Source organism: Nicotiana tabacum, chromosome 15 (assembly GCF_000715075.1).
Source record: "Nicotiana tabacum cultivar K326 chromosome 15, ASM71507v2, whole genome shotgun sequence".
Lineage (NCBI taxonomy): Eukaryota > Viridiplantae > Streptophyta > Magnoliopsida > Solanales > Solanaceae > Nicotiana > Nicotiana tabacum.
In genome coordinates this window covers 86,397,678-86,409,895 of record NC_134094.1, presented here as the reverse complement: position 1 = coordinate 86,409,895, position 12,218 = coordinate 86,397,678, and the positions used below count along the sequence as shown (strand labels likewise).

The window sequence follows — 12,218 nt, the reverse complement described above, 5'->3', positions numbered from 1 at the left end:
GCTGCAACAGACTTATTAAAAAGTTCATATTGGAGGATCGGGTTGCACGCCGCAACAGACTTATTAAAAGTTAATATTTGGGGGATCGGATTGCACGCCGCAATAAACTTATTTAAAAGTCAATATATATACTTGATTAAAAATAATTATATGAGAGGGTTGAAAATGAATATATTGTGAGAGCGAGTTGCACGTTGCAACAGAATTGAATGTGAATATATTGTGAGAGCGGGTTGCACGCTGCAACATAATTGATTGGAAATGATAATTAGTTATGACTGCTGAGTTGGCTTCAATTATTATAAATGAGTTACCCGATTTATTTCTATTATTTGTTATTACTAATATTGCGTACAGGTTAATGTAAGTGACCCGCCTTAGCCTCGTCACTACTTCATCGAGGTTAGGCTCAGCACTTACCAGTACATGGGGTCAGTCGTATTGATACTACACTCTGCACTTCTTGTACAGATTTCGGAGTTGGTTCCAGCGGCGCACCATAGACTTGCTCGAATTTCAGCTATTCAGAGGGGACTTGAGGTATAACTGCACGACGTCCGCAGTTTTGAAGTCCCCATCTACTTTACTTTTGCTGTGTATTTATTTCTAGACAACTTTATTTTATTCAGGCCCTTACTGGTATTATTCTAGAAGCTCGTGCACTTGTGACCCTAATTCTGGGATGGTATTTAGACACCATTGTTCTTATGGATTATTTACTATATTTCAGACCTTACTTCCGCATTTGTTCCTTTGTTATTAATAAATTTAAAAATTATTTTAAAATGGATAATATTATTCTAACGTTGGCTTGCCTAGCAAGTGAAATGTTAGGCGTTATTACGGTCCGAAGATGGGAATTTCGGGTCGTGACAGTTGGTATCATAGCACTAGGTTACATAGGTCTCACGAGTCACGAGCAAGCTTAGTAGAGTATGAAGTATCGATACGGAGACGTCTATACTTATCTCTCAGAGGCTATGAAGTTTAGAAATAATATCACTTCTTTCTTATTCTGCTGTGTGATTTTATTCTATCATCGATAATTGAACCATTCTACTATTATTCTCTCGCAGATGGTGAGAACATGTAATACCTCTACCGATGGATAGGGACCAGAACCCTCGGTGGCAACTATGGCCAGGGGTAGAGGTCGAGGACGAGGTCGTGCTAGAGGCCGAGGCAGAGGCCGATGTAGAGCTCAGTCCAGAGCTCGAGCAACTACACCTGTTGTAGAACCTCAGGTAGACCTTTAGGAGGAGGTTCCAGTTCAGAATGTACCAGCTAGACCAGTTCAGGTCCCGAAAGGATTCATAGACACTCCAGTACTTCAGGACGCTCTAATCCGTTTGGTAAGTCTTATGGAGGGCGTGGCCCAGAATGGTACATTTTCATTTGCACCAGCAGTCTCACAGGTTGGGAGAGGAGCACAAACTCCCACTACTCCCGCTCCGGAGTAGATGGCTCCCCAGAATCAGGCTCCAGCAGCCCCACCAGTTAGGGTAGTTCAGCCAGTTGTTGCGGCACAGACCGGTGATAGGCCCGCCATGTCTTTTGAGGCCTTATTGTGACTGGATAAGTTTACTAAGCTCTTTACAGTTCACTTCAGTGTTACACCTTCCGAGGACCCACATGATTATCTTGAACGCTGCCATGAGGTGCTGCGAAACATGGGTATAGTTAAGACCAATGGGGTTGATTTTGCTGTATTTCAGATGACGGGTTCCCCAAGAGGTGGTGGAGAGATTATACATTGACCCGACCTGTCGGATCGCCTACACTTACCTGGGAGCAATTCACTCAGCTATTTCTGGAGAAGTTCCTCCCTATCACACTGAGAAAGGAATTTCGCAAGCAATTTGAGCATCTACAGCAGGGCAGTATGACTGTTACTCAGTATGAGTCCCGTTATATGGATTTGTCCCGTCATGCTCTCCTTTTACTACCTACGGAGGGAGAGAGAGTGAGGAGGTTTATTGAGGGACTCACTCACCCTATTAGACTTCAGATGGCCAAGGAGACCGGAAGTGAGATTTCTTTTCAGGCAGCTGCTAATGTCGTAAGGAGGATCGAGATGGTTCTTGCATAGGAGAGAGGGCAGAGGTCAGATAAGAGGCCTCGTCAGTTATATGATTTCAGTGGTGCCTCGTCTGGAGGCAGGGGTAATTTTGGTAGGGGTCGTTCTCCTAGACCGTTTCATTTAACACTTCATGCATCCCCCGGTGCTTCAAGGAGTCACGGTCCTATTATGACTTACTATGGACAACCAACATTTAGTGCACATTCAGCTCCTATCAGTGCACCGCCACTCCAGAGTTACTATGGTGGTTATCCGGCTTCAGCTTCAGCAGCCACGACATCAGGATGGGTGTTATGAGTGTGAGAACATTAGTCACATCAGGAGGAATTGCCCTTGATTGGCGAGTAACAGATCTTGGCAAGATTCTTGTGCCATCATACCGACACCGGTTGCTTCACCGCCTGCTCAGCCAGCTAGAGGTAGGGGTCAGGCAGCTAGAGGTGGAGGTCAGGCCATTAGAGGTGGAGGTCAGACCGTTAGAGGTGGAGGCCAACCAGTTAGAGGCCACCCTAGGGACGCAGTTCAGAGTGGTGGGGCTCAGCCCCGATTCTATGCTTTTCTAGCTAGGCCTGAGGCCGAGTCATCTGATGCTGTGATCACAGGTATTATTCCAGTTTGCCATAGAGATGCTTCAGTTCTATTTGATCCAGGATCTACTTATTCCTATGTGTCCTCCTATTTTGCTTCATATTTGGTTATGCCTTATGATTCTCTGAGTGCTTCTGTGTGTGTATCTACACCGGTGGGAGACTCTGTTATAGTAGATCATGTCTATCATTCGTGTGTGATTACTATTGGTAATCTGGAGACTAGTTTGGATCTTCTACTTCTTGATATGGTAGATTTTGATATCATCTTGGGTATGGATTGGTTATCCCTTTATCATTCTATATTGGATTGTCATGCCAAGACAGTGACCCTAGTTATGCCGGGGTTACCTTGGGTAGAGTGGAAAGGAACTCCTAGTCATTCTGCCAGCAGGGTTATTTCTTATATGAAAGCTCAGCGTATGATAGAGAAAGGGTGTCTAGCCTATTTGGCTTATATTCGCGATCCCAGTGCGGATGTTCCTTCTATAGACTCAGTACCAGTTGTTCGTGAATTTCCAGAAGTATTTCCTGCAGATTTGCCGAGGATGCCACTCGACAGAGATATTGACTTCTGTATTGATTTGGCTCCAGGCACTCAACCCATTTCTATTCCACCATACCGTATGGCCCCGCCAGAGTTGAAGGAATTGAAAGAGCAGTTACAAGACTTTATCCTACGCCTTCGTCGAAAAATGCCTAGAGGCAGGGCGAAGAAGAGTACGACGATACAAACGACGGAGAAGATGAAATTGGTGGCAGATTGCATCTCTCCAATAGGGATGACAAATAATTCGCAACCGGAAAGTAGCTCCAATGGCCCAAATTTGAACTTAATCACACCATTGAGCTCGACTATGAACATGCAGAACCAGATGACAACCCATATGCTTCTTACTTAGAACCCTAAAAACACAATTCTGAGTGAGAGCAAAGGGCAATGCAAGAAAGAAGCTCCGCCAGCACATATGAAGCTTGATTTACCCCAAAATGAGTAGAAAAGTTGGGCTAGCTTGTATACGGGTAACAAACTAGCTGCTCGAGGCATGAATCTGTCGTATAGCCCCCCCGATTATGGTGGATGGAGAAAAGGTGGTTGAATTGCAGCAAAATGAGATTGAAATTGAGGCGGTAAAGTGGAGGCATGCAATAATCCTATACGTAGTGGGCGATTCTCCCTCAATTGGTACTGTTGAAAGGTTCATTGCTACATACTGGAATTTTGCGGCAAAACCAAAGGTATACTATCATAATAATGACTGTTTTGTGGTACGGTTTCCTTGTATGGAAGATCGAGATGTAGTCCTATATTCTAGTCCATATACGATCAATAACAGACCACTAATTGCTAAACCCTGGTCTGGTAATTTTGATCTGGACAAAGAGGTGCTAAGTACTATCCTTCTGTGGGTTCGGTTGCCAGATTTGCCTCTAAGTTGCTGGGAAAATGTTACATCAAGCAAGATAGGTAGTGGAATTGGCAAACCTATCTATGCTAATGAGTGCACCACTAGCATATATAGGATTTCTTATGCTAGAATTTTGGTGGAAATGAATGTCACTAGGGAACTGCCTACTAGCTTAAGACTCTAAGAGCCAAATGGGAGATACTTCTAGCAAGTAGTAGAGTATGACTGGAAGCCGAAATATTGCTTAACTTGTCTAAAATTGGGCATATCTGCTAAGTTGAGGAGACACACATGAGATTGGAACGACCCTTGAAGGAGAAGATGCAAGTACAAAAGCCTAAGACCATGAAACCAGTATGGATTCAAAGGCAACCTCTACAACATGGGAAGGGGTCAATATGGGTATCCAGGTGCAATAACATGCAAATATGAAACCTGCTGAAACCCAAAAGGAGATGCAAATGCAACAACAGCCCATTAAGAAGACAATAGAGGAGCAAAAAGTTGGGGAGAATGAAAGTGTATAACATTCTGTGCATATGCACAATCAGGAGGTTGAATGGACTGCAGCTAGAGGAAATTCAACATTAAGAAACAACCAGACTGTTATGCATAACAAAGTTATCACCACCAATGTGTTTGGTCCAATAGATGTTGGTACTAACCAAAACCTTAGACAATTTTTTGTTGGCCAAGAGAAAGTTTATGAGATGCAAAGGAAGGAAGGGGGAGTACTACCTCAACATATGACAAAATGAAGCTAGTCACATGGAATATCAGGGGGCTCAATAAGATATATACGCAGAAAGAGGCAAAGAGGTCTATCATAGAGAATAAAGTAGGTTTCTAGCTATTATTGAATACAGAGTTAAGGAACCTTTAGCTCCACAAATTATAAAGAAGATTGTTGTAGGTTGGGGAAGTAGTTGCAGCTACCAAGCTGATGGGAAAGGCATAATTTGGGTGATTTGGGACCAAAAGCAATGTCATTTCAATACCTTGAGTGCAAGTAGCCAATGTATCTATGGAATAATAAATGTCTTTTTTGACAATATTAAGTTTGATTTCTTTTCTGTATATGGCTTACATACTATACAAGATAGAAGAGAGTTATAGAGTGAATTGAAAATAATTTATAGTGCGTAATATGAACCATATGTTGCTATTGGAGACTTTAATACCATCAACAGTATTGAGGATAGGTGGAATGGAAGCCTAATCCACAAAGTGGAAATACAGAACTTCAATAATTTCTTACAAACGACAGGAATGATAGGACTCAAAATTGTGGGCAGATCTTTTACCTAGACAAATAACCACGTTTATAGTATAATTGACAGAGCTTTAGTAAATGCTGATTGGATGCATAAATGACCTCAATATAAAGCCACTATTTTAGACCCTGCTTATTCTGATCATTCCCCTATAAGTATCAACTTTGAGGGGTGGTATAGGAAAAAGGCTAAATCATTCAAGTGTTTTAATTGTCTGGTAGAGCATCTAGAATTTTTGAAGACTATGAAGGAGATATGGGGAGCTAATGATGATGAAGCGTCTATGTATGATATGTGTGGCAAATTAAAAAGAGTGAAGGTGGCTATAAATGAAAAAAAGGAGCACGACGAAAAGCCAACCTGATTTTTTTTAATTCATTTGACGAGGGAAGACTTTAACAGACGAATAGTACTGAATATAATGGGGTGGATAAAAAAGTTAAAGTAGCTCGAACTCAATTGTCTGAACTGCAAGGCCAAATAAGAAATCATAGACAACATCAGGCTCTATTCCAGGAAGAGAAGCAGCTTAAAGAACAAGTAGAGAAGTGGTCTAACATACAAGAAAGTATTGCAAGGTAAAAGTCAAGGGTACAGTGGCTCAGGTTGGGGGATTCTAGCACTGCCTATTTCTTTGCATGTATGAAAAATAAAATTATCCGAAATTCTATCAGAAGCCTTATAAATGCTAATGGTGATGTAGCAAGATGCCAATGGGATTGAGGATGAAATAACAAGTTATTATAAGCAACTACTAGGAACATCTACTAGCCAACTTTTATGTGTGCAGTCAGATGGAATGAGGAAAGGTCCCACTCTGAACAGAGATCAACAACTCCAACTTATAGCTCCCATTACAAGAGAGGAGGTGAGTGTAGCAATCCAAGGAATAGGCGATCAAAAATCCCCGGGAAATGATGGATATAATGCATGCTTTTTCAAAAAGGTCTGGCATCTGATTGGGGGAGACATAGCTGTAATGAGTTATTTCAATACTTCTACTATGCATATACCTATAAACTGCACCTCCATTATACTACTTCCTAAAGTGAAGAATCCTTCCACAATCAAAGAGTATAGGTCTATATCCTGCTTTAATGTCCTATATAAAATAATATCGAAGATCATTACTAATAGATTGTAGAAGGTAATAGATTAATTGGTTGACAATAGTCAAAGGGCTTTTGTGCCAGGGAGGGTTATCACTGATAATGTGATTCTAAGCTATGATCTAGTGAAGGGTTATGGTAGGAAAAATATTTCTCCCAGGTGTGTGATGAAAGTTGACATACAAAAAGTATACGATTCAATTGAATGAGTGTACTTAGAGAAAAATCCTGATTGAACAAAACTTTCATGCTCTGTTTGTTAAATGAATTATGAATCGTGTCACAACAGTCTCATATTCTATTGTGATTAATTTGTAGGCTGTCTGAACCATCTGAAGATAAAAGAGGACTAAGACAAGAGGATCCTTTATCCCCTTACCTGTTTGTACTGGTTATGGAGTACTTGAGCAGACTATTAAAGAATATGAAGAAAACAGACAGTTTCAAGTTTCACCCAAAGTGTGCAAAACTTCAAGTGGTGCAATTGGGATTTGCAAATGATTTGCTCCCTTTTTTTAGGGGTGATCTTAAGTCTGTTAAGGCAGTTTTTGAATGCTTTCAAAAGTTATCCCTTGCATCTGGCTTAGTTTCTAACCTGAGCAGAAGCTCTATATATTTTGAGGGAGTTAGTCAAGCTCTATATAGTGAGCTGCGTATTAGGTACTTGGGAGTGCTCCTTAGTACTAAGCGACTCTCAAGTATCCAATGTCAACCTTTACTTAAGAAGATGCTGCAAAGAGTGAACTCATGGACAACTAAAGTCCTATCATATGCTGGAAGGGTTTAATTACTGAAGAGTGTTTTATTTTTAGTACAAGTCTTCTGGGCACAAATGTTTATTCTACCAAAGAAGGTTGTGCTGCTGATAGAAAGGATATGTAGAAGATTCATATGGACTGGGGGAACAGAGATTTCCCAAAAAGCTTTACTGGCATGAGACAAACTATGTTTACCTTTGTCTTTTGGGGGTCTTAGTCTGCTAAATATTGTAATCTGGAACAAGGCATCTATATGCAAGATGCTATGAAATGTGTACAGGAAGAAAGATAAATTATGGGTAAAGTGGATTCATTCATACTATGGGAATGGGAGAATAATATGGGAGGCTAACAGTAATCAAGCATCTTGGATGGTTCAGAAAATTTTCAAAGCAAAGAAGTACTTTGAGGAAGCTTGAATTGAAGTACTTTGAACTTTAAAGCAAATAAGTTCATCGTAAGACTGGTAGCATAAGGGAGGCTATACGCTAAGGACATACTATATAAATGAGAGATTTTTACTAAATAATCAAACATGTCCCTTATGTGGTAATGCACATGAAAGTATATCCCATATATTTTTCAAATGTGATATTGCAGCTGAGATATGGGAGTGACTTCTTAGATGGCAAGGACTGAATAAGCAAGCGCTAGAGTGGGAGGCTGGACTTGACTGGGCAATGACATATTGCAAGGGGAAGGATGCCAAAGCTGAGATATTCAGAAAGACAAAGTGGTTTATTAATAGTCATTTCCTCAAGTAGAGGTGTTCAAATGGAAAACCTAAGAGTTCATATATCAGGTTTACAAACTGATGCAAGTTTAAGTGACCACGAGGCCATTTGACCTAACAAATTTGTACGAAAGTTTAAATGAAGTTGTATGAAAGTATATATAATGAGTCGATGAAAGTTGGTACGATATTGTATGAAAGCTGTATCAAAAAGTCTTTGTTCCAGCTCGATTGGATTTGCCTGGTGCTTTTGAATTTAATTGTGTTGCAATGTTTCAAAACTATATCAGGTTTTTTTAATGCTCGCATCAAATTATTTGCTGAATATATTTGCATTCAGGTTTAAAGCTTTGAGATGAAGCATGATTGTATTGTCGCCATCAAAGTTAAAAACTAAAGTTAAATCCCTATTGTTTTGCGATCAATCTTCGAAATTATATCAGAATGCGTGTGATTTATAGCGATTAATTGTGCAATTGAATCTGAATACAGTTTGCTTTTTGATTGTAGCAAATTTGCCAAGTTTTGGAGCTATACAATGATCTTCAATGACAGATTTGCCATAGCCTATAGCGTGAATAGGGGATATTTTGGGGGAGGATCTTCCGTAGAATTGAAGAGGAAATTGCATAGCTATAGGGGATATTTGCACTAATCACTGCATTAAATAGGCGCTGAATTTCTTTTAAACTCGTTTTGTATATAATATGTTACACAAAAAGTTCGCCACTTTTAAGTATTCTATTTTGTATCAATAGGAAAAAGTCATTGGATTGGAATTAGATCTGATTGAAAAAAATAAATAAAAAACAACTAGATTTACAGTAATTGAAAAATAGCCATAATTTTAAAAAGTAATCGAAATCTAGCAACTTTTTCATGTAAAGATAAAATCTGAACAATAATACCCTTAAAAATCTAAAATATTTCCTGGAGTTCGAATTTTTTACATATGAGATTTCAGCATAATGTGCTGGAGTTTCAACATAATATACTGGAAGTTTATACGCAGGAACTCCATAATCCAGCATATTTGCTTGAACTTTCCGTGTTTCAGCAAAATAGTGGCTATTTTTCAATGATTTTGCAAACGCTGGCTATTTTTCAATTACCTGTCCGAAAACTGACTAGCCCGTGTTATTTAACGAATGGAGTAAGATCTCGTCTTAGTTGAGTTGGGCTGGGCCACCGCTTTTGGCTGGGCTAGTCCATGCTAATTGTCAAAACTGATATTAGCTGATTCATTTGAGCTATTTCTCTTGTTAAATTTGAATCAATGAATAAAATAGTTTTAATTAATGATTACAAACGGCTTATTATGGTACAGAAAAGCCATTTTTATGAGCTAACTAGTTCTGCTTCTCTGTTTTCATTTAGAAAGGTAGTGATCATTAATTTATACAACCAAAGAATAATCTAAATACTTAAATTTAAACCAAAGTGGTCCTTATATCAAAACTGGACGAATATTCAATCTCAAAAAGGGAACTGACTGTAAAAAGAATTTTGGTATAAGGAAAGATGAAATAATGTATAAAGCCTTGCTTTTTGTATACTCTACGTATATCTGTATATCGCTGGCTAGAAATAAAATTTAAGTTATAGTAACTTATAAGCATATTGTTAACCAATAAATTTTTAGATAAATCAACAATAGATGAAAATAACGTTCTGTGTACGGGTGAAATCGAGCCCATGGGATGCTTCGGTTTTCGATGAAGTAAACGGAGGAAGAGATGTGACTGTAAGGGACCGAAATCGAGGCAAGGAGCCCCTCGAGCCGGGGTCCGGGCAAAACGTCTGCCCTCAGGAGTATCGAGGCCACAACCCCCAGGATTGGTTCGAATCCCAAAAATCTCGGAGGGCATTACCAGATAATCGAGCATGACCAACAAAAGGCCGTGATATCCGTGACCAGCCGGATGTCATTGCGTGAATCTCGACACGTATCGGCAGAAAATCGGTGATTAGTTAAATGAAAGATTTTTACCTTTTGTGGAATTGCACTTAGGGTAAGACTCCCCTAATATATAAAGGGGGGTCTGATTATTTATTAGACACACTGTAACATACATATCAATGCAATATATTCTTATTTTCTCTGTTATTCAAAGTTCTTACTTTTGTTCATCAATTCATCAATAACGTGTGTCCGGGATCGAAGACAAATATTTCATTAAGCTGTTACTAAGTTCGGGATCACTCCTCTTGATTGGTTTGACAATTTATTACGTCTCTTATCTGTTTAATCTTACGCACTTTATAATTTGTTTGAATTAACCCACATATCTTTAAAACCACTTACAAATTTTATTGTTATCCGATTTTTAGGGTAAACACGTTTATTGCTACCTTGGGTTGCTAACCGTTAACTTGAGCCGCAAATAAAAGTTGGTTAAGTATTCAAAGTGGTGAGTATTATAGCTCTGAACTTAGAAGCCATGCGAACCAGAAGGCTAAAACACAGCAAAAAGGATTTGTAGAGTATGTCAGACATACCATTATTAGACCATCCCAACACCAAGATTGGAGCTAAGAACGATCATCTACGAGCTATTAATCATGCTCTGGTTCAATAATCATGCCGCATCAACAAGATACGAGCCTATAAAACAGATCCTGTTCAAGTAAGGTCGTGAACACAGGTCTAAGTGCTGGACCTTAAAAAGAGCTTTCTATTGCGGTGTTCCGTCGATGTGGGATAAAGATATAAAACTTATAGTGAATTTAGGCCCGTAGATAGGTGTTAGGACCTGATTCTTTGTCATCAGACGTGGCGCGACAGTGGCAAGGATTGAGGCATGATGGCCTTGCCATGGGCCTATGCGGGAGCGAAGCGATCATGCGGGACAATGGACGAGAAACATTGTCAAGGGGAACAAGTATTGGCCAAAGTCTTGGGGCAGGCAAGACAAGTTTGGCAAAGGCTTGTCGAGGCAGTGCGGACAAGTTTGGGCGGCATGAAGCGGCATGCGCGCCAAAGACAAAGGTACGGGCAGTTCGGATTGTGGGAGCGCCAAGTACAAGCTAAGCTAAATTGCGGGGGCACGAAATAATGGCAAAGGGTTTCAATAGCTAAGGCAAAGCTATGTGAGACAAGATACAAGCAATGGCATGGGTGAAACAAGTGTTGACAAATACGAGGCAGGAATGCGGCTAAGGCAATGTGCGGGCGACAAAGAGTGTCGGGCGTGTGCGGCAAAATCATGGACAGCAGGTTGCGGACAAAGACATTGGCGCGGAGCGATATCAAAATCAGCCAAGGCTGGGCGCAATGCCAGCCTTGGGCGTGCAATAGCTGACCAACAAAAGGGGCACATGCAGTGCACATGCCAAAGCAGTGGGCCGTTGTATTTTTGTAATGACTTGTATCTATGTCTGTTTAATGCTTGTATGTAATGCCATTTCGTGTGGAAAAAATAGCCTAAGTAGTTGGGGATGTCAACTACAATGTTAGGACAGAATTAGCAAAGCTGTGTGCAAGGCAGATTTCAGTGGAAGGTGGGGCCAGTACTCCACCAAAGAGCTGAGTGCTCCAGAAAACAGGGCCAAGTGCTCCACAATGCATGCTGATGAAGGCCATTTCGTGGATAATGCCCCATTAAGTGGTCAAAGTGCTGATTTAGTGCTTGAAGTGGAACAAGCACTAGAATTGACTGCCCCTTTGTAATATTGTCCCTTCAGATCTGCCAGTGGCAGCACCTATACTTATAAATAGGTGGGAATTTCGTGTGGAATTCAAGAGAGAAGAAGTAGAAGAGGGTCTTCAAAAGAAGAAGAGTGTCTTCGAAAGGAAGTTCTGTTGTGAGACTTCCAAGTGGGAAACAAGAGAGAAACGTGAGGGTTTCTAAGTGTTTCAAACGGGGGCTAAGGCTGGGCATTGGGCAGGTCTTAGTGTGCAAGATCGACTTGTGATCTTTGCTTAGACGAAGTGGACTGTGAACGAATTATGTTCATAGTAAAGTGGGAAACAAGAAAGAAACGTGAGGGTTTCTGAGTGTTTCAAAAGTGGGCTAAGGCTGGGCATTTGGGCAGGTCTTAGTGTGACAAGATCGACTTGTGATCTTGGCTGGTCGAAGTGGGCTATGAACGACTTGTGTTCATAGCAAAGTGAGGGGTCCTTTGTATATTTTCATAGTAATACAAAGGTTGGGATTTTCCCGTACTTGATTGTGTTCTCTTTATGTTGCTATCGAATTTTGCTTAAGGCCGAACTTGTTGAAAAGTTGGCCAAGTGTTGGAAAAGGCTGAGTAACTTGAGTGTCAGG

At 40.4% G+C, this 12,218-nt stretch overlaps 1 protein-coding gene and 1 pseudogene across 1 annotated transcript; one reads left to right on the top strand and one right to left on the bottom strand.

Moving 5' to 3' along the window:
• Positions 1–3,741: 3,741 nt before the first annotated feature.
• LOC107777810 (uncharacterized) lies at positions 3,742–4,260 on the top strand. The gene has a single exon (XM_016597960.1). It carries the CDS (start codon positions 3,742–3,744, stop codon positions 4,258–4,260), a length of 519 nt encoding a protein of 172 aa, XP_016453446.1.
• A 6,182-nt stretch (positions 4,261–10,442) lies between these two features.
• On the bottom strand, positions 10,443–10,587 carry LOC142170089 (small nucleolar RNA U3; annotated as a pseudogene).
• Between the last annotated feature and the right edge of the window lie 1,631 nt (positions 10,588–12,218).